At 39.0% G+C, this 22,864-nt stretch overlaps 2 protein-coding genes across 3 annotated transcripts; one reads left to right on the top strand and one right to left on the bottom strand.

Moving 5' to 3' along the window:
• LOC115674586 (heat stress transcription factor B-3) lies at positions 1 to 2,427 on the bottom strand. The gene is made up of 3 exons (XM_056302720.1): positions 2,296 to 2,427; positions 1,885 to 2,179; positions 1 to 772 (listed from the first exon to the last, which is right to left on the bottom strand). The coding sequence occupies exons 2-3, from the start codon at positions 2,137 to 2,139 to the stop codon at positions 248 to 250; spliced, it is 780 nt and encodes a 259-aa protein (XP_056158695.1). The 5' UTR covers positions 2,140 to 2,179; positions 2,296 to 2,427; the 3' UTR covers positions 1 to 247.
• A 7,331-nt stretch (positions 2,428 to 9,758) lies between these two features.
• LOC115674837 (thioredoxin reductase NTRC) lies at positions 9,759 to 18,161 on the top strand. 2 transcript variants are annotated; one of them, XM_056302884.1, is made up of 10 exons: positions 9,759 to 10,150; positions 10,764 to 10,971; positions 11,100 to 11,205; positions 11,728 to 11,993; positions 14,710 to 14,989; positions 16,025 to 16,132; positions 16,664 to 16,750; positions 16,870 to 16,974; positions 17,502 to 17,632; positions 17,873 to 17,999. In XM_056302884.1, the coding sequence occupies exons 1-10, from the start codon at positions 9,847 to 9,849 to the stop codon at positions 17,913 to 17,915; spliced, it is 1,638 nt and encodes a 545-aa protein (XP_056158859.1). In that variant the 5' UTR covers positions 9,759 to 9,846; the 3' UTR covers positions 17,916 to 17,999. The 2 variants fall into 2 exon arrangements, with proteins under 2 accessions (XP_056158859.1, XP_030453209.2); XM_030597349.2 differs by having other exon boundaries at positions 9,760 to 10,150; positions 17,958 to 18,161.
• The last annotated feature ends 4,703 nt before the right edge of the window (positions 18,162 to 22,864 follow it).

The following is a 22,864-nucleotide window of genomic DNA, read 5'->3' as shown; positions in this document are numbered from 1 at the left end:
TAGAATTATGCTAATATTCAACTTGATGCCGCAGAAAGTTACACATCTAGCTTGATTCACGAACTACTTTCACATTCGCATTTCAATATATACATTCATACAGTGAATTGTATCATCTATATAAGAAAACTTATGGCCACTATTTCTTTCTTCCTTAAAATCATAGTGGCCTCTTTTTTTTTTTTTCCCTGAATGATTATTTCTCACTATTCTGTAATCCGATATATATCCTTTTGAACTATCATCATCACTTGCATGACTGAGAGAGCAAAATGCTTGCGCTCTCTCTAATGCCTGCACCTTTCCTCTTCCTCTCCCCTCTCTGATCTCCCTTAACCTCCAATCTCACCCCAAACAACTTCAACCCTTCACTGCTATTGTTGTTTTCCTTCTCTTCCTCCTCTTCCTTGGCGCCCTCGCCCTCGTGTCGCGCGTACTTTGCGACGAGCTCGAGAAGCTCCTTGCACTTGTGCTTCATGCTGGTGAGCTCGGAGCTCAAGGCCCCGTTCTCCTTCTTGAGGCGCTTGTTCTCGTGGACGAGGTTGCTGTACTCGGACGACGATGAGGTCGACGACGACCTTTGGTCCTCGTCGGAGGAGTGATTGTTGTTATTGTTGTCCTGATGAGCTTGCGCCGAAGGGTTTGAGTTCCCGTTCTGCTGCTTGTTGGCCCACGCCTTTCTGCGGCGGATTTCGCAGAGCAGCTCTCTCTCCCCCTTTCGGAACATGTCGTTGCAGAACTCCCATCGGCTCGTCGCTACTTTCCGAAAGCCCTATTTGTTGTGAAAATGATTCAAAATAATTATATTAGATTGCCTTTGTTGCTGAAGGAATACACAGATCAATTCTCACTATTCTAATGACATGACAAAAACTAATGAAACCGACAAACGAAAATCGATATAATTATATATCATCAACGAACCAAATACGATAAACCATATCGAGGTAAATATTAACACCCAACTTCTCATTAATGAAATCGAATCAAAGTGCAAACTTCGGTTGACGTGTAATTCTGCATAATCCATGATCATAGGTGCAGGTTTTTCACTACACGGGCAAGACACAGGCGAGAATAATGGGACCGAGTGCTTAGAAGTCAATCTTGACTGCCAGATATCTGTGACTGGAGAAAATCTATGTGCATGTGTAATCTTCCACTATTGGTTCAATTGATCATCAAGCGTATAGATCATGTTACGACTTTGACTGGCTTATACTGTCCAGAGGATATTCCAATACTTTGTGCTGAGCTTTGAATAGTCTGCATTCGGATTACCTCAGGTTACCAAAATGGGTAAATATACACATTTATATATGCGTAAATATATATTTTTATATATGAAACCTCTGGCAAGATAATCAAAGTTGAACTTCATTGATATGTATATCAGATTTAACATAGATATCCAGTCAAACTAGCCTAGCTAACATGCGGTGTAGAACGGAGACTAACGACTCTTCTTTTCTGCTCATCTTTATCTTATTGTCATTTTCAACTTTTTTGGTGGAGCTACCTTTCTTCTTTTTTAAATTAGTCGCCCGGCGTTATACGTTATACAATACTTATGTACAAGCTATTTTCTCTCCTTAGTTTCTCCCCCCACATCCTACGTGAAAAATTTCACCGCCCCATTAACTTCGAGCATTTTTTTCTTCTTTGTTCTTTTTTGGAGTTAATGAACTTTTAGTATTTGCATGGGACTTTCTTTTCTTCCTTTTTCCAATTCATATGATACATGATGCTGAAAAATTAAGTCTAAACATAGTTTAACTATTCACATGACGCGAAAAATCGTTGACCGTTTTGAACTCTAACGGACGATCTATGTAGGAAGATTGAAAAGAGGGAAGCAAGCAAGCAAGCCTGATTGTTACGTACATAAGTGTTGAGCTGCCTCACGAAGCTAGAGAAGTTGCTGTGCTTGAAGAGCGTCGGGAGGAGATCCCTCGCAAACTCCGCCGGCTGCCACACGACAAAGGCGGTGCCGTCGGCGTTCCACGATATCACATCGTCCGTCGCCGGGTCTTCCACGAGCATGTACGTCTTCAGCAGGAACGGCGGCGGCGTCGACTTCCTCACGTACTCCAACAGCAGGCCCTTCTTCTCGGAAATATAATCACCGCTCGCCTCCATGACGATAACGATACAATATTACCTCTGGATGTATCCCTCTCTACAGATTGACCAACAAAGAGAGAGAAGTTGAAGAGAGAAGAAGAAGCTCTGATTAATAAGGACGAGGGAGATGATTAGAGGAGAAGAGAAGAAGGGCAGTTAAGAACTCCCAACCCCAGCAATAGAAACCCAACACGAATCCACAGTTCATGAGATTTGCAAGAGTCGCTTTTGTTCTCTCGTTTTCCTTCTCTCTCTCTCTCTCTCTCTCACACAAAATAGAAGAAAAATGGTTGAAAACGTACGTGGAAGGCGCGTCTCTCTTCTTATATATGGTCGAGAAAGATCATGGAAAGCTCCTAACTTTGCAAAAATTTTCTTTATTTTACTTCTTTGTTTATGTCTAGTGTGTGCGCAGGAAAATACGGTGCAAAGGGTGTAGACTTCTTTGGAGAGTCAAATAAAATAATTTGACGTTCCGCACGTAACCCTAGACAAAGCATGGGTGGAGCTAGTGCTAGTCCAAATAGAACCACCACCCATTTAATTTTATTGCCACACCAACTCCCTTTTGGCTTAAATTCCTCATTTGGATGGCGTACGTTGTTTGACCGGTCGTGCACGGCCCAAAGAAATTTTTGCTGGACAAAAGGGCATGCCATTCATAAACGCGGTTTTGCAACTTATTTATATCTTGAAATGTATACAAAAATATGGGGACAAAATAGTCCAAAAATTCCTAAATCTATCATATAGCAGTAAATTTAGTTCTAAATCTTTTGACAATTCACCACTGTAGCTTTTCATGTCAGCGATATCCGGTAATTACAACTTTCTCTATAAATATGCATGTGTGTACTAGTTAGTGTGGATATATATCTTCCGTAATGTCAATTTGAGAGGAGTTTCTATGCATATGCTGCATAAAATCCCGAGTTATTCGATTAGCTATTTATAGAAACCTCTTACTCATCAAATGTAGATGGAACATCATTCGTCACATGATATCAACAAAAGTTATCTCGTGCTTGGAATTGCAACATACTTAAGTTGTTATGCCATGTAATCCTCGGCGGCACATTATGTACCCAGAACGTCTATCTAGTTTAGGTGATTCTCGTCGGCCCCTGTGTCTTTGTAATCTCGTGTGATTTATCGATATAGTCATATGACCCGAAATAGGACACAAACCCTAGAGGACCCATGGTTCAGATTTGCAGGACTTGTAGTCGGAATAGTGAGATCTTGACAAAGGCCAATTCGACCACTGATATAAGCGAGACAAAGACAAGAACAAGATCAATTTCTTCGATCTGATCCGGGAAGTTTCTATGAGATTGTGTGCTGATAAAAGCTTGCAAGAAACTTATGTATAAATACAGATATTTTATCTATGCACTTCACACCTTCCCGTGGGTCGAGGCTTGAAAAGCTCTTGATGTGGCCCTTAGTTTTTCTCCATATAAATTAATTACTTGTTTAACTTCTTCTGTTGTGCTGTACTTTCTTCGTTCCTTTTCTTTCTTCGAATTGATCAAATTCAAATTTTAATAACTAACGTGAGAGTTCTTCTATCTAAAGAGCTTCCGACTGTTGATCATGAATTTCAACCTCCGTGATCTCACGCCTTGGACGTCTCCTTCTTCTCCATCTCCTTCTCCTTCTTCTTCTTCTTCTTCTTCAAAGAGAGAGAGGGGTCGCTTTATTGACTTTCTACGATGTTTCATATCTGAATTTCTCCAGTATGCATTACCTCCTCCTCACCCTCGTTGTAGAAACGCGTTACGTGGAAATTTTAACACTCAAAGTCAAGGGGACATTTGCGGAGAAAAAGCTGGGCTTGCGTTGGAATTTGGCACAGTGGACCAAAAATCATATGGTGGAACTTGGAAGTTGAGGTCATGCTTCAAGATGAAGAATCCACACATAGCAAGCTTGCCATGCGAAGATAAACGGGAAAATTACCAAAAAAAAGTTCTAAATCTACCGTACTAAATCTTTCAATTTGGCCAATTTAGTCCTAAACCTTTTGACAGTTTGCCAATGTAGTCCTTTCGGCCAAATTTGGCCAGAAATCTGCGATGTGTATGCCGGCCATGCCGTCGTATGGGTACGACCGGCATTGACGTAGATAATTTTTGCAATTTTTTATAAGAAAATATAAAATACTTAAAAAATCAGAAAAAATTAAAAGAATTGCAAAAATTGTCTACATCAGCGTTAGCCGTGCGACGTGGGCACGGTAGAATGGCCGGCGTCCATGTCACTATTTTCTGGCCAAAATTGATCGGAAGGACTATATTGGCAAATTGTGAAAATGTTTATGACTCAATTGGCCAAATTGAACGATTTAGGATTGAATTGATAATAGTATAATATGTTTGAGACTTTTTTGGTAATTATCCCGAAGATAAACCGCAATTGAGTAACAAATATATGTTAATTCTTCTTTATGACTACCTCTAGCTCTAGCAATGTCATTTCGGTTGATAAATTGACTTTTTCGGCTTAGAATGCTTCGATATAACTGTCGCTTGAAATTTCCAAGTTTGAATAGTGGACTTTGGTTTAGAATTAAACACCGCGAACCATTAAAAATACGAAATAAACGTTTGAAGTCATCTTGTATCATTTTCGTTTGGAAAAAATGAATTGATTTCCCTAAGGTCAAGTCAACAAAGGCCTTTCGGTCCAGTTTAAGCAAGAACAGGCACCCTCTTTAAGTTCTAGGAAAGTAAACCTAGAAAAAAGGGGTCAAACACCCATGTCGATCATTTCTTTCTTCCAGATCCTATTACATAGTATACAAAGTAAATTTGGAATATGGTTTAGTTGAATGAACGAAACTAGAGATTGTTTAAAAATAAAATAATCATGATTGACGAAAATCAGCTGTGGTTCAAGACTGCGAAGTCCCAAAAAACATATATGGGATAATAGCACCAATAGTCCATGAACTTTGATTTATTGTGTAATGTGGTTCCTGAACTTTTAATTTTTGCAATATGGTCCTTAAACTTTTGGCCCATTATGCGATGTCGTCCCTTGAATTATAATATGTTTAATGTGATCCTTGAATTATTGGTAAATGTTTGATATAGTCTCTATACTATGAAAACGTTTAAAATTTCAGCAACTGTATTGAATATTGGATCAAAGTTCAGGTATCACATTGAACAAATTAAAAGTTCAGGGACAACATTGCACATTGGACCAAAATTCAATGACCATTTGTGTCATTTTCCTTATATATGGATCATAAACCTATTGTACGTGGTCAATTCAGTCATAAACTTTTTAACTGTACCAATTTCGTCCTAAACCTTTAATTGTGCCAATTTAGTCCCAAACATTTTGAGAATTTGTCAATTTAATCGTAAACCTTTTAACGAATTACCAATGTAAACCTTATAGCCAATTTGGGCCGAAAATCACTGAGGTGGCGATCAGTCAGCGCCGACGGTCCTAAGTGGTGTGACCTTGGCGTGATTGGTGCTAACTTGAATAATTTTTTATTGATTTTACATATGTTCTCTTATCTTTTATTTTTCATAGGGTCGGCGGCCACTAGGCAAAGGGCTGCTGGGCACTAGGCAAGGGCCAGTGAGGGTCGTTGGCCCTAGGGTGAGGGTCACGAAGACCTCGCTAGCCCGCAGGCGAGGGTCACGACCTTTATTGGCCTCAACAAGAGCAAGTGAGGGCCGCGATGCCTTCGTTGTGGCCCACGAGGGCCTAGGCAAGGGCTAGCGACACCCTTGCTGACTCGCTGTGTGAGTGAGGGCCATGACGCCTTATCAGTGGCCAGTAAGGGCTTGGGTGAGGGCTCTCGATGCCCTCGCCAGCTACAATGAGGGCTCACAACCCTTGCCTAGATCTAGTGACCTCGCCCGACCCTATGAAGAAAAAAAGAAGAAAGGACAGAAAAAATAAAGTAATAAAGTAATAAAAAATTAGGAAAATTTCAATAAAAATTAAAAAATTCTGTACTATAGTGCTAGTCGCGCCACGTAAGATCGTTACGTCAGCGATTTCCGGTCAAAATTAGCCGAAAAGATTACATTGGTAATTCGTTAAAATGTTTAGAATTAAATTGACACAATTAAAAAGTTCAAGACTGAATTTACTGTCATACAATAGATTTATAACTTTTTAGACAAATTTAGATATATACACACATATATATATTTATAGTCCACCACTTGTGGGATAAGAACACTATGAAGCACATCATTTGAAAAGGTAATCATGTGTGCAAATTCGTTTTGACCCGGTCGGGAGAATGAGGAGCCGAAAGCGAATGATGGAAGGAACAAAAATCAATCGATCAATCAATTAATTAATCAATTAATAACGATTTATTGATGTAAAAATAATAATAATTTGGGGGAAGTTTTGGAAGGTAGTGAATTTTTGGTGGGCAGCTGAGCTTTCTTGACTAGAGTTTTTCAGAAAACTCTTTCTTGGTTTCATACTCTCTCTATCATCGATTATCGATTGTTCATCTTTTGGTTCGAAATTGCCGGTTTTGTCACTATACGACGTCGTCAAAGGAACAATCCATCCGCAGATTCTGCTCCCATTGGCTGATCAAGGTATTGCGTGGGGAAGGCCCCGCCAATCATGACCAAAATTTAATTTTTTTTTTTTTAAAAATGCTAGGGGTGTGTATCGGGACCGTCCAAAACAGGAACCGCAATATTTTTGATCGATTGATTCTAGAGGCCATTGGTCCGGTTCCTGATTCCAGGATGAGAACTGAACCAATGGACCGGACGGGCTACATTTTTAAATTTTTTTTATTTCTTAAAGAATAGTCTAAAGTAAATCCTAATATGAGTAATCTCTATTTTACAAACTCCTCTTTCTCATCTCACCGTATTGTCCACGGTGTTAAGCTTTGCAATTGTTGGTATTTGCTTTTTGCATGGCAAAGCTTCTCCAATCTAGATTTCTTTTGCTTTGTATTGTGCTTTTGTTTGGAAGGAGAACATTAGAGTCACTGATTCCATCAAACTCGATTGGGACCGATTGGTCCGGTCCCTAATTCCTAGGTGGGACCGGACCGGACCGAGAATCCGTCACCCCTAAAAGGATACTGTGAGCACCCCTTGAATATGAAGTTCATATTTTGGATAAATTAGCTATAAAATAATCGATTATATTGGAAGCAAACTAGGATTGACTAACCAAAGGGACGATTTTTTTTATTTTTTGGCGAAATATTGCTGAAAATTATTAGATGTGTTCTTTCTAGCAAGTATAGCCACAAGCCGTCGACCTGCAACGATCTTGTTGTTCTGCTTAAGAATGAAAACATGAGTGGAAGTTGCTGATGTTTGCCCTTTTTGTGTAGTTATAATGCTGAACATACTAAAATCGTTTCACGAAGTTGATTCGTCAAGCTACACGTCGGGCTATGAACGGGCCCTCTAAACAAGCAGATTCGCGTTCAAGAGCCACTAATGACCCGACACATCGTTTAGCGAATTAGTTTTGTGAACCGGTCTCAATAACTCTAGTATTTTCCTTTATGTTCAAAATCTTCGTATTTTGCTGCCGTGGCGTGATTAATCAAGAAGCCAAACCTAATTTTGCTCCTTTTAATCTAAGCTTCCGTGCCCACAAAATTTACAGATTTGGTAGATCGAAGCACGCACCGTTTCCAGTTTTGGGAAACTGATGCAATAATTTGGCCAAGAGGGCAACCAACTTGAGGCCCATGGTTTGATCGATTTTTTTTGGTCGAAAAGGCCCATGGTTTTGATTTGAATGATGTAATGATACTAGCAGCAGGTTGCGAAGGTAGAAGGAAATGTAGTGCATGGGCTCTCAGTATAAAAGTGCTTCTGTTTCTCCCTTTCTTCCGTTTAGAATTAGAATGCGCATGACAACGATTTTGTGCCCGAAAACTGATTTTGCTCAGAAATAATTCTTTTTTAATTTCGTACCCGGAAACAATTTCTAAGCTTTTGAATGCGTTTGATAACTGCCCATAATTTCTATTCTTAGAATAGAAAAAGAACAGAAATGCGTTTGGTAACTATACCAAATTTCTTTTTATTAATAATATTTTAAATATTTTAATATTTTTTTCTTTTTTTTTTCGTTTTTTTCTTTCTTTCCCTTCCCTTCCTTGGCCATGGCCGGTTGCCGGTGTCGGCGACCGGCCACAGGCCAGGGCCGGTGAGGGCGTCGCGGCCCTTGCTGCAGCCACCTAGGCCCTCGCCTAGGTCGCGACAGCGAGGTCGGCCTCGCCAGATCTGGGCGAGGTCAAGTCTCACCATGGCTAGGCGAGGCCTCGCTGTCGCGGCCGCGAGCCGCCCCTGCCCTCGCAGTCGCGGCGGCGAGCCACCCTCGCCCAAGCGGCGAGGGCTGCAACGCCCAAGCGGCGAGGGCTGCGACGCCCTCGCCGGCCCTGGCCTGTGGCCGGCGGTAGGCGAAGAAGAAGAAGAATAACAAACCAAGAAGAATCATAAATGGAAAAATTGTTTCAGAATCAAGAAGTTACTTTTTTTTGCTTTTTTATTCTATTCTAAAACTGATTTTTGGAACAATTTTTTGCACATTTGTGCTCGAGCACAAAATATTTAACAAACGGATTTCTGTTCCCAAACTGATTCTGGGAACAAAAGAACATAAATTTTCACTATTTGACAACTTGGCAAACGGGTCCTTATTCTCCAATCTCTTACGATCGAGAAATCGACATTCGAGTCGTGTACTAAACTAAATATAGACCATTAAAGCTTCACCAAGCTGCGTGATTAGGTAATCCCCGTCTAATTGCTTCACTAATTTGTGTGTTGTGGTGTAATTTGAATAGGCTTAATACATAACTCAAATAGATAGGGACTTATCCCTGTATCTTTATTGGGTTAACGATAAACACGTACTTACTTAAATGCGAGAGTATCGACATTAAAAAAAAAAACGCACGAGTTTTTGAGAATTTCAATAATTTGAAATGTATGCCCAACGAGAGAATCTAAGAAATTTTGGGAGCATAGGCCTGGGTGAGAATGGTTTTAGGGTAGAACCTAAAACTAGAGAGCCGAACCAATGAAAATTTGTCCTGTTCCAGATGTCACTGTATGCAAGGTAGGTTCTAGGTTCCAAAATTGAAGAACCTATTTTGAAGAGTAGGTTTCAATTCTACGCAAGTGGAATTTGGAACCTAAAACAAGTTTTTGTGTTTTTTTCTTGGTCTACGCATTCACGCAATCCTGGGGTATTCCTTGGCGACCGATAATGAATGTATAATCTGAAATCAACAGTCCGAGCTTTGATTTTATGACTGAGACTTTTACTTTGTTAATATTTCATATTTTTCGTGTGTCTAAATATAAGTTGTGGTAAGTAGATTGTAGTAGTAAGCCGTGATCATTAAATATGACGATTATGTGGAATTTGGGTAGACCTTAGAATCGATCTAGAACTTGTGACGGGATAGATTCTAAATTTCAAAAAATGAAGAACCTGTTCTAACACGTAGATTTCAGGTAGAATTTGTACGAATTCTAGAACTGCTTATCTCCAGTACAAAGTATGTCCATTTACCAAAATGGAGATGAGCGAGTAGCCTCTTTTTTTTTTTGGCCCATTCGCCCCGTTGTAGATAGGAGGCCAAGCCAGAGCGCGCGACACAACCAACACGTGGCCTTCAACACTCTTTCAACCGCTGGTCGTCCTCGAACCATTTTTTTTCTTTTGTATGGTCCGAAACCAATGGCTGCGAGCGCAACCGCGAGGATAGGAGCCACCGTCGGGATCGCGGCCGTGCCGACACACCGAGTCACCTCCACCGCCACCACCGCCTCCGCCTCCTCCTCCTCCGCCGCGGCCGCCGCCGCCATGACTCCGTCCGTCGCCGCCTCCCTCCCCCACCGCCACTCCCTCCTCTACTCCAACAGCTGGTTCTCCGCTCGCCGCCCTTCCTCCCTCCGCCTCGACTCGCCCCGCCCGCGCTCTCTCCTCCCTCTCCGGGTCAGAGCTTCTTCTTCCGACGACTCGCCCTCGTCCGGTTTCTCAGGTCGGTGCTCTCGATTTTCGTGTCCAATTGCGTGCCTTAGTGATGGTAGGTGGTTTGGTTCGTGAGAATGTTGCGTCAGCGATGTGTACGATGTGGTCGTGGTCGTCCCATTGCCTCCTCCTGGAACATTGGAACAACCTGTGTTGACTTTGGATAGCTCCGACAGCGTGAAAACGTGCCTGCGATCGCCTTTTAAGTTTTCGTGTCCGTTTCACGTGTTGAGTTAGGCTCCATCAAGTTGAGGCGTACGTCTTTTGTATCCATATCATATCTAGTACGTGGTGCGGATGTTGTGTGCTGGGTTAATGCATTGTGAGTCTGTGACTGTTACATTTAATTGCTTCTGCTGTCTAAGGATTTGAAAAGTAGGATTTGTTCTCTCCTGCCCAAGTTCGGTATTGATTGTACGGGCTGATTTAGACTGCCTGAATGGGTAAGCATTTGGTGTGGGAATTTCATCTTAACCATTGTCTGAGCTCAGCTCTTTATAACCGTAAAAATCCTGTGTGCAGAGTTTAACCTGTTTATCTTCGATTCTGGATAGTCAATACAGAAGAAATGAGATAGGTGACAATCTTAATTGATATTTTCCACCCCTCTCTTGGTTTTGCAGCCAGAGGAGTGGAGAATGTGGTGATCATTGGTTCAGGTCCTGCTGGATACACGGCAGCGATATATGCTGCCCGTGCCAATTTGAAACCGGTAGTTTTTGAGGGGTTTCAAGTAGGTGGTGTACCAGGAGGACAGTTGATGACTACCACTGAAGTGGAGAATTTTCCTGGTTTCCCTGATGGAATCACTGGTCCAGATTTGATGGACAGGTAAAGATATATGCGGGACGCAACTTTGTCTCTCGTATGTCGTCATGTATACGACAACGGTTGTATTCTTCTTTCAATTTATGTGATGGTGCTGATGAGAATCTGGCATGGCATGGTCCTGTTATTAGGATGAGGCAGCAGGCTGAGCGTTGGGGAGCAGAGTTACATCAAGAAGATGTAGAATTTCTTGATGTGAAGAATAGCCCTTTCACTGTGCGAAGTGGTGAACGTGAGGTGATCTATTGACAATTGTTTATTGGAAATACTGACTTGAAAGGAATGTTTTTGAAATGCAACTGATTGACCATGCTAAGTTTTATGCCTTAGAAATAGGTTCTTTTGCTAATATCTGAGAGAACTCTTTTTGGGAAATAATGTATCCTTCATGGCTAACTTTTCTGTATAACGCAAGAATAAGATTCAAGCAGAATTTAGTGTACCGAATCTGAACCATTAGCATATATTACAGAAGAATTTTGAGCATTAGAATCACATGCATATTATTACCACTGTAAAGCAAGAAGTTGCAGGATATTTATTGATAATCAAATAATCTGGTGATGAATACCCTCGTTCTTCTATTGTGATGTTCTATGTGTCCTCTTTTACTGAAAGGGAAAAGAATTATGTTTTAACCAGCTAGCTTTGTTAATGTCCCATTATCTTGTTCTTGCTGATTTGTAGTTGGCTTGGCTGCTGCTAAAAAATTGCATGTATGAATGGCTAAAAAGTTTTTGCATTGTGGTTGTATTCCAGGTTAAGTGCCATAGTCTTATATATGCTACAGGAGCTACAGCGAAAAGACTTAGGATACCCCGTGAAGACGAATTCTGGAGTAGAGGAATCAGTGCTTGTGCTATCTGTGATGGTGCATCACCACTCTTTAAGGGGCAAGTGCTCGCTGTGGTTGGAGGGGGAGATACAGCTACAGAGGAAGCACTGTACCTGACTAAATACGCTCGTCATGTTCACTTGCTCGTACGTAGGGACCACCTTAGAGCATCCAAAGCAATGCAAGATCGGTGAGACTCCGTCGATTATTTCATGTTTATATCACAGAACTACTTAATTTTGTGAGCACTGACAATTATCAATTGCTTAAGTAGGTTGAAATATGTTGCTGACATCGTTGAAAATCTTTTATATTTCATCTCTCTTTTAGTCAGTGATTTGTCATAACTTATATTTTTTTCTATTGTGGTCCCTTCTGGATCGTTCTTGACAAAGCATTGCTGCTTTTTTCTTTGCTTGAAAAAAATTGTCTTGCATCTCCTTTTGTCGTAGTTTTACCTAATTCATGAACATTTATGCTCTGAACTTCTAATAACCAGGTCACTAGATTATCCAGTCATAAGCTTTCCATAGTTGGTCATTTCATAGTAGATTGTGAAGATTGAAATGAATGAGACCTCCTCTTGACAGACCCTTAAAATGACAAATCAGCATCTTTCCATAGTTGGTTAATTCAGATTAAATTGTGAAGATTGAAAAGAGACCTCCTCCTGACAGACCTTTAAAATCACAAATTCAACATGCAAATGCTTTTGTATGGTGCACCTCCGGTAAAGTTCTTGGAGAACTTACTAGATGTATGGCCAAGAGTTGTTCCGCAACGAAAGGCTTTCTGTTTTGGGTGGGTTGGTGTGTTGGCTTTATAAATTCCTTTTTTTTTTATATATAAAAAAGGAGCTGGTGCTGGCAGTGAAATGAAAATCCCTCCTTTCTTAGTCATGTGCATGTTGGATTGCTGAATCAAACTGACGACTGGCTCCTCTGTTCTTGTATAATCCTCCACTTTCACAGTAACTAGTTAGCTCTCCGCTCAATGCCGCAAGCAAAAAGAAATGAAGCTTAATAAATTGATGGGGAAATAGAAATTTCTCAAAATTTTGTTTTGGTCCTTAAGTTGCGAGGTGACAGCCTGTGAATACACTGATGAAGGTATCTAGAACATAAATGTTGACTATTTAATTTCTTGAAAGCATGATTAAGGTAATTTCATATACAATCCTTATCTTAAGAGATCTAATTTTAGGAGATAATGGTTTGAAATGTTATATTCTTGTTTGGTCATTATATAGCAATCGATATGATATGATAGAGTGTTCAAGACATTATAATGTCATACGAAAGTTCCCTTGAGAATCGATATCTCAAATTAAAATGGAATCATATCAGTATAACAACTCCAAAACAGCATTCTATTGAACATTCTTATTGCTTTCATATATCAATTTTTAATTTTAGATGGAATCTATTAGCAAAATTACATGAACCTAAGCATAGTTCAAGCGCTCCTTAGTCATAATTGCCAAAGGTTTTTTATTTATTCTGCGTAAAAATATTTGGCATATGGTTGAAGCATAATACAAGAGTACCAATTTATAATTGTTAAGATTGGTTTGTTTAGGAAAACAGATTAAAATAAAAGGAAGAATAGTGGAGAAATAAAAAAATAAACATGGCCAAAAACTAAGTCGAATGGAAATGTAGTCCTAGGTATTAAGAGAAAGTTTCCAAATCATTTAGGTTGAAATGAAGTTATTTGTTTATATGCATGAAAACCTAGTTAGACTTGGATGGCCGGTTACATGTGACGAAGAGTTAGCATTCTCATGGCACCTTTTCAGTACAACAATTTGTTTGTCGCTTAAGTTCTAAGTTAATTAGTCATTTGATTTCGTAAGTGCGAATTATTCAGATGCATGATATTGAATTTTTATTTTGTATCAAAACCTTCCATTTTAAAAGATTAACAATTATCAATATCTAAGGTCACTTCGAAGTCTTTTTACAAAATTTCAATATTTTCATATACTTTTCCATGTGGTAACTGGTAAGTAGTTTTTTGGCTTTTTACCAAGCGAAGCCAAGCTTACAAATTATTTTAGGCAATAAACTTAAGAAAACATACTTAAAGAGAATGAATCAGATTGAAATAACTTTATAACTTTAAAGAACTTTTTCTAGAAAACTCTATTATTAAGGAAAAGATAAGCGAATAGTTTAAAATGAAGATGAAAATCTATATATAGATATGAACCGTATATAAGTGTAACTTGCAATTTTGTTGATAAAAGTATTTAAATTGTTATTCCAATTAAAAAATAAACCAAAAGAAAGGACTAGGTGAATTGTGAATATGTAATGAAGAAAAAAATGAAAGGAGGGCTTGAGTGGGTGACACATGTCCACCCCAAAACCCTCCTTTCATCTATTTTAATAGATTGTAGATATCAGCTGCAGGTGTTCAACTGAGCTTTTTAAATGGGTACAGACCACAGTTCTATATACTGAGAAAATTAACTAACATCTTACTTCTTGACCTGCAAAAGTATGAGAGAATACACCACTTTCCTTACTATATAAAATGTACATTTTGATACGCAATTACTTGTAAGGATCTCGATCACTTGTTTAAGTGTACAATATGTTTCTAGGAATAGTTGTCTGCTTATGCAAAGTTATTGTTAATTTGTGGCATCGACTTACATTCTGCTAAAGAAAATTCTGGTCACCATAACACAACTTAGCATATCATGTCATAGACTCTTAGAATATTAAGCAAATCACCTAGATACCATATCCGGAAGGTACTGCAAACGTTTTTGGGCAATCTTCTCCTTAGATTTGCTGCATTAGTGTTGGGAAGTTTACCGTACTAATGAACCATCCGTATGTTGAGTTTTCAACTTCCTGAATGTTTGTTTAACAGGTTGATTATCGCGAATGTTTCAGAGTGTACAATAATCCAAATATCACCGTGCACTTCAACACGGAGGTTGCCGATGTTGAGAGCAATTCAAAAGGTCAAATGTCTGGCCTTCTACTTAAAAGAGTTGACACGGGGGAAGAGTCTGTGCTCGAGGCAAAGGGTTTATTCTATGGTATAGGCCATTCTCCAAACAGTCAGTTGTTGGAAGGGCAGGTTGAACTTGATCATACGGGTTACGTGTTGGTCGAGGAGGGTTCTGCAAGGACTTCCGTACAAGGTGTATTTGCTGCTGGAGATGTACAGGTAATGAAGTCGAGATTTATTTGTGCTTCAGCATTTTTCTACTTTAGAGTCTTTCGAGGCTTGTCAATTAACATGTCAAGCCTTCTTACTTGCTCTGCTCCTACTCTGCTGCTTTCTTAACCATAGGAGCATTCTTACTTCTGTGGACCCTATCTGTCCACCTTTTCTTTGGGGTCCAGCAATCCAGTTCAGCTTGCACATAGACTGATAAAGCACAGAATGTATATCAGAGCTCTTTAGTTAACGTGTCTTTTTATTTGCTAATTGATGAGCTTATTAGGGACGGTTAAGTGCATTTTTTTTTCAAGAATGTGGAATGATTGATGTTAGAATAATTAAATATCAAACCACGTCTTTATGTAACAGCTTAAGCTTTTAGAACAGTTGGCAGTAGTCTCACAAAATCTCACATGGTATCAGAGCGAGAGGTCTTGAGTTCAAATCTTTCTAGGTCCCATTTACCTCCTCAATTAAATCTGTCCATGCTTAGTACTAGGCAAAAAGACTAGACTAAGCGTGAGGGGGAGTGTTAGAATAATTAAATTTAAGCCAATGCTTTATTTAATATGTCACCACCGTATGTTCAATGCTTATGACAGAAAACTGATATTTCGTTCTGACGAATTATGTATTTGCTTGATTGAACTTTGGCCATTAGAATATGATATGATTTAGCATGCCAGGCCCAGCGATTATGTTAATCAAGATCCAATAGTGAGGCTATTCTAGCGTAATATATTTTAGAACATGGTTTGTAATCAGTCAGTCCCTAGGTTATTATGATTGGGCTCTGTACATTATCGTGATTCAATTGGCCCACTCATTCGAGTTCAGGGGTTTGGTGCATTTACTGGCATCATCATAAATTCACAAGCGTTGCCTGTAGCTATGCCCCAGAGTTCCTAAAATGTTGTGAGCGCAATATCTGAATAAATCACATTCTCTTGTTACACTCATAATGTGGTAGTATCTTTGCAAAATAATCATATGATCTTCTAGATTCCTAATAATTGTTAATCCGTGCCTATTAAACAGGACCATGAATGGAGGCAAGCCGTAACTGCTGCTGGATCAGGATGTATCGCTGCTTTGTCGGTGGAAAGATATCTTGCAAGCAATAATCTGCTTGTGGAGTTTCATCAGGTATTTGAACTTTGGAAGAAATTTCGTTGCAGTTCCACTATTTTCTTTTTGAGAAATTTATCAAACTAGTCTGCCATGTTCAATATGGCTCTATTGAGAAAGCTACAAACTACGGTAATACTTATGCTCATTTTTTCTTCAGAATTTTGGCATAACGAGAGAAGGAAAGTCTATAGCTAATGAATATTTGCGCTTGCCTTGTCTTTTATATGTGCATTTAAGATGTTACACGGTTGTTTGACGCATTTCCTGTAGCTTAGATTTGCTATTAGTTGCTCTATATGTGTATATTGTACATCTTCAATGGCCTAGATGTGCTCTCGGTATCTTGGTCAGCTAAATTATCTTCTGATTGGTCTTTTAGATTTTCATAAGCCACACTGTTAGCTGGTCTGAACCACTTCGTTGTGATATCTAGTTTGCTTCTTTGAGCTGTGTTGGAATTCTTTGCTGTTCTGGACCCATCAATGAAGGGGGAACTTTTAATTATCCGAAATTGATGACGTCCTCTTGATGTAAACTTTTTGGCAGCCTCATACTGAAGAAGTTAAGAAAGAAATTACAGATAGAGATGTGCAAGAGGGTTTTGATATCACACGGACCAAGCACCGGGGGCAGGTGTGCTTTTGTGCAGATACGAAAATTAGCACGTGATGATTAATATTTCCCTGTTGGAAAATTTAAAGTTCAGGCCTTTAGTTTTTCCTTAACTTGTATTTTTGTTTTCCCTAATTCAGTATGCTCTACGGAAGTTGTACCATGAAAGCCCTCGGCTTGTATGTGTACTATATACAGCACCAACATGTGGTCCCTGCCGAACTTTGAAGCCTATTCTTGGCAAGGTACTTTATGGTGCTCCCTTCAATTCAAATTCCATGGCATTTCATAAATGTATTATGCCTGCACAGTTTGCTTTCCTCTTCCTCTGGCTTCTGCGCATCAAATTTGGAATTATACTTTTGGAGATGGCGACTCTGCATGAGACTTCTAATTTCTTTCTGAGGAATAAAAGTTGTTGATGAATTGTGAACTACAAAGATCTAGTAGCTCAGAGAAATCAGAATGCGCTTTCAGGCGATGGCTGATTTATAGATGACCATCCTAAGGTTTGAGTGTGGTATGAATAGCTTCGTTTTGGGTCATTTTCAACAATTGCTTTAATCTCACTCTAGGTGCTGAGTAGTAAAATTGGGTGCTGTGCTAGTGACACGCTATTCCTGTGGGGATGCACACGAGATTTCTAGCTGTTATAATGAGCATATATTGATTGTTTGTCTCTGCATTTAATGGGTCTTATTTATTTTGCAAATTTCTGATTGTGATCACCTGTTTGGCTAACTATGTTGCTTTATCTATTTCCCTCTAGCAGGTGATAGATGAATTTGATGAAAATGTACATTTTGTTGAAATTGATATCGAAGAAGATCAAGAAATAGCAGAAGCAGCAGCAATTATGGGCACACCGTGCGTGCAGTTTTTCAAGAATAAGGAGATGATCAGGTTAGATTATTATTTTCTCTCATTCCGAACTTCTTTATTTGCCTCTGCATCTGGGCTTCATATCGCTATTATAACTGAGCTAGTTACTTGCTTATTCTGCATGTTTGGGAAATATATTTATATTTTGGTTCAAGATCAAACAAAGTACTCCTGTCTTGTTTGCTGTATTTAGGCAATTCTATGACATCTTCGATCACTTTTGACTATCTCGTCCCCATCCAGAGAGTTCTTTCTATTCAGGAATAGCCATTTGGCAAATTCACTGTCTCCGTCATTGAGCTAGCTCTGATTGCTGGTGCAAAATTATTCTATGCTGGTCATACAGGATGATCTCAGGAGTCAAAATGAAGCAAGAGTACAGAGAATTTATTGAGGCAAACAAATGAGAACATTTCCCGTACTTGTTTAGTTGCTGCCAATGTCTGCCTATTCAGTTTTGTTCCATCCAAGCTAGCCGGTCGAATAATGCCCATTCTATTGCTCGATGAGATCTTTCTATTTGTTAATCCCAATGGATTATCTCTACCGAGTTCCAAAAAAGCAATATAGAGGATTTAACATTTGATTGAATCATTGAAAATCTCATGTAAGTTTTGATAGATTTATAGAGGGAGAAGTGGAATCTTCTCGAATCATTCTTGTTGCACCCTCCATACATGCATGGTTAACTCAAATTTTGGTTCAAATGTTGCATGGATATCGTGGATTATTTCTTTCGATTGTATATGTCGAGATTAGGACTGATGACATATCATATATCTGTTATACTGTATACGGGATGCTTTGTCGTAAGGGAGAGTCGTTCTGTGATTGATCCTTGGTAAACAAATGAAGCTAGCAAACTCTTCGGGTCAGTCCTTCGGCCTGTGCAAATCCAACCTCCACTTCTCGAGACGCAAAGTGATAACACCTTTAGCAGAATGGCAACTCAGTCAGGTTTTATTAATGTCAATTTAAAGTTGATCCAAACTTTTTGAAAGTTTATCGTCTGTTTTACCTTGATTTAGCTGGCTATTTGGAAAAATCGAGCCGATTATAGTCAATAAGTTCAATTCTCAAACATTACTCAGCTCAAAAAAGGTCAAAATCTTAGACACGAGTTCAACATGCGTGATGTTGGTGCGATGTCAATATTTTCGTACTGAACTTGATTCGATACGAGTTATTTAGGCTATAGGTACGGTTCTAGAAGTGCAAGAAAATTAAAACGACGTGTTATTTGTGTTGGCACATTAGTTAGTAATCTATCGCAGAAAACAATCAGGAAGAAGCGTGTCTCGGATTGAAATATAATATTCTATACCTGTGCTCAAAATGTGATGTGAAAATTGGGATCAATGACGTGCAATGTAGCAGTAGCACTCGATGCGGCTTTGCGTGCGAATCACTCAAATCTAGTATTGAAAAGCTCAAATTCTGACTCCCTTTTGCGGTCGAGCTACTGGAACTTGATTAAGAACCCTCAAGTTCAATGCTTTCGACCAAAAAATAAAAGTTAGATATTTCGATAAATCGAGCTCAAGTACTTTTAATTCAGTAGGTTTGTCTAACTTAATTTCCCTTCTTGGTCACATCTATCCTCTCATCTGTTGGCACAAGTTGGACTTTTCTGTCCAATTGTCGACACTAAAACAAGAGCATTTCAGCAAATCTCCATATCCTCCGAGATTTTATTGCCCATGTGCCTCTCTTCCTGTAATGACCCTTTTCTTTTCATGATAGTCAACCATATTCTCAAAACCTTTGACTTTTGTTCTCATCTTTGTTCCCCCACAAAGATACTTCATATCCTCTTGTCCTAGTTTGTGCCCTTCCATTATTTTCATGCACCATGTGTGGCACTGGCAAACATTTACGGACAGTGATGAGTTTTTTTTTTGGTCAGAAAAGTCGATCACATCCTAGAAACGATAGTGCCTGAAAATATTGATTTTAAAAATGCATGTGATCTTGGTAAAAAGGAAGTCCTCGTCATCGACATACCGAGGGGCTAGCCGGCTCTATGGTCTCTTCAATTGCTCAACGCCAAGTGTAAGTTTTGGGAAATATACACTACAATCCTGGAGATTCGACATAAAGTTTCACATGTCGGGTCGACCCAACTAGAGTATCACAAACTTTATTTTTATTTTTGCTATTTCGTTTCCCTTATTTAAATTCTCAAATTCAGCACTGCTTCACATTCTACCTTTTCTTCTCCAATTTGTCTCTCTGATCCTTTTATGTCAGTGAGATGACTCTCGCATCCTTGGATCTTGTCCCTAATTCTTCGCTTAGCTGTTTTGATGTTTTATGTGCACGTCCACATGGGTGACACACCCATGTCCTTGCATGCGAGATCTGTGTAGATATGCCCCTCGATCTTCTCTCCTTTCTATATGTGATCTTGGGTTGCATATATGAATAGCACATCTTGTCGTCGACTGTTTGTTCCTTGGTGTGAACTGAGCCACATCAACTTGTTTTTTTATCTTGCTTTGCACTCGGATTCATTCAGAAAGAGATAGAGAGAGCGATATCTATACGAGTATCCTGCCGGATCTCTAGGTGACGTGCTGTGATCTTCAATCGATAAATATATTCTTGCAAGGAATTTATGTCATGATACAACCTTCAACATGTAATTTAATCTCCATATGCATGTGTTTTAAGAGCAAAAAGAAAGCGGTTGCTCCAAATTTTACGACGTATGATCACTTTGATCTAATAGAATAAGTCCAGGCGAGACTTACTCTATATGATATCGTTGTTTATGGATCTAGCCAATGTGGAGGATTGCTGCCACTTCTATCCATGTTTTATTTTTTTTTCTTTCTTGCTTTTGTTAGATCCCGGTCAAGAACGAATCTAGACCAAGTAAATTGGGGAGCCAAATGTGTGGATGGTGAGTAGACAAATTATTTAATGAATATATCATATTGATTAGTGGGTAATTTTAGTTAGTGAATGTACGATGGAGAATTCTCTTTTGTATGATTAAGATCTATTATGTGACAAAGATGTATCTTTTTTGAATATAGAAAGATGTTTATTTATAACATAAATAGTAAAAGATTTCTGACTCGCTTAATAATCTTTAAGCATGACAATAACTCTTGACTTTTTACGATTATAATCACAAGATTCACAATGTCTCTTATAAGAGTCAATAGATGCAAACTTTCAATGGATACTTAACATTACCAAAATTACATCTAATAGTAAATAAAATATTCCCATAGGCACAAAAAATATGCTATTTCTCAAGTCGGAAACAACCAATTGCATTGCATTGATTTATCCTAAAGACATGCGAACTAGTGGAGTGCCACACCGTAGATGGTGACTGATATGCCCTTAGGCACGGCCATACAGTCTTTCACTATGAAGTTAATTATAGATGGAACTCGACCTTGGTTCCATAAGAGCAACTCACATGCAAAATGAGTAACTTCAAATATGCTCATTGCTCGAGCCCGAGTCTAATGTTTGTACAATAGTATCCGAAATTGATCAAAAAGATATACATTGGTAATATTTCATCTCAACGTGGTGGCTTTCCGGACCGCCTAGATCCCACCTTATGGTGTTTGCATTGTAATGACTAAGAGAGCTCGCGCATCTTTAATTCCAAGGTTTCTCCGAATTTTTTGATCCCATCACAAATGATTTGGCAATCTCTCAAGTGCAGGTCTAGCTATTTCATAGTGCTCGAGGGTGTCGTTGTTGATTCAAATGACAGAGACATTGTTACATGCTATTTCTCAAGTCCGAAACAATTGGTTACTTAATCATCTCATACTTCGTAATCAGAAGCATCGTCATTTAGCTTTTAAGTTAGAAGGTATTGAAAAGTTCCTACAAAAACTTTCCAAGGCTATGAAACTAGAAGAGATCTAAGGAATTTCGGGAGTCAAATTGAGGACGCATTTGTGAATTGTTCTTGCTTTAGCCTAATTGATATGGTAGCAAACCATTTCGACTCCTTTTTGTAGACGATAAGCTATATGGGTGAGCAGTTTTAGGTGGAACTTGGAACTTGAAACTTATCTATTGAAACAGGTTCTTCATTTTTTTGAACCTCGAACCTATCCTATATACTTTGGAACCTGGAAGTTACCCTGTCACGGGTTTCAAGGTCGATTCTAGAGTTTACCTAGGTTCCACCTGTATAATTAATTGATTTTTAATGATCACCACTTACTATTACAATCCACTGATCATGCTTTTTTTTTAGACACACGAAGAATACGAAACATTAACAAAGTAAAAGTCTCAATCATAAATTAGAAGTTCAGATCAATGGTTCCAGATTATACACTTATCATCAGACGTCATAGAATACTGCAGGAGCATGCGAAGACATAGATCAAGAAAAACACAGAAATTTGTTCCATGTTTCACTTATCTAGAAACTACCCGTCGAAACAAGTCCTTCAATTTTTGAAATCCGATACCTATACTGCATACCCTTGTTCCTACCGGTCCACTTTCAGATTCTACTCTGAAATCATGCTCACCCTATTACGATACCCGAAAGTAATTAATTATATTATAAGCTGTCGCTTGTTTTCCTTAAGTGTGGAAAGATTGGGAAGATATCAAGGGGGTGGACGATGGGTTCAACGCTTTCTCCACAAATAACGGGAGTGAACAATGATGTGTCCAAAAAGTATTTTTCACCCTATAGTATAGTCATAGGGTAAGATGCTCCTCTTTGTTTTAGAGCATAAAGTTTAAGGAACTTAGTGGGGCCCACCCTCTCTTTTTCAACGAGTGTCATTTCATCCGGACGGTGGGGGCGCGCCCACCCGATCGGTGCCTCCCCCACTTCCTCAAGATAAAACGCTCCCATTTTCTCCTCCTTCATCGAGTGGTTTTTTCCTTTTCTTTGTACTTTTATAAAAAAATATATCTTCTCAAATCATGATTCCACGAGGAAGGGAAAGTGGTCTCTCTCTCGATCGATTATGTCGTATCATTTAAGAGGTGTAATTCTTGCATATAAAAACCTATTATGCGAATTGATACTGTACGTTCAAATCTATTATCGTCGATATATATTTTCTTTTGAAGGAGAACTTTATGTGTCATCTAACCCTTATTTTTCCTTGAATATCGAATGTGGCAGTTCAAAATCCACTGAACATGAACATGATGGCGTTGCAGACATTAGAACCAAAATCTAGGCTAAGTCGTATTTAATAATTAATTGGACATTGATCTTCGATCGACTAATTAAAATCATGAATT

Source organism: Syzygium oleosum, unplaced genomic scaffold, assembly GCF_021117445.2.
Source record: "Syzygium oleosum isolate NSW1041296 unplaced genomic scaffold, Sole_v2.1 Sole_v2.25, whole genome shotgun sequence".
Classification (NCBI taxonomy): domain Eukaryota; kingdom Viridiplantae; phylum Streptophyta; class Magnoliopsida; order Myrtales; family Myrtaceae; genus Syzygium; species Syzygium oleosum.
Note: the sequence above shows the minus strand (reverse complement) of the source record. Positions and strands in the feature narration are given on the sequence as shown.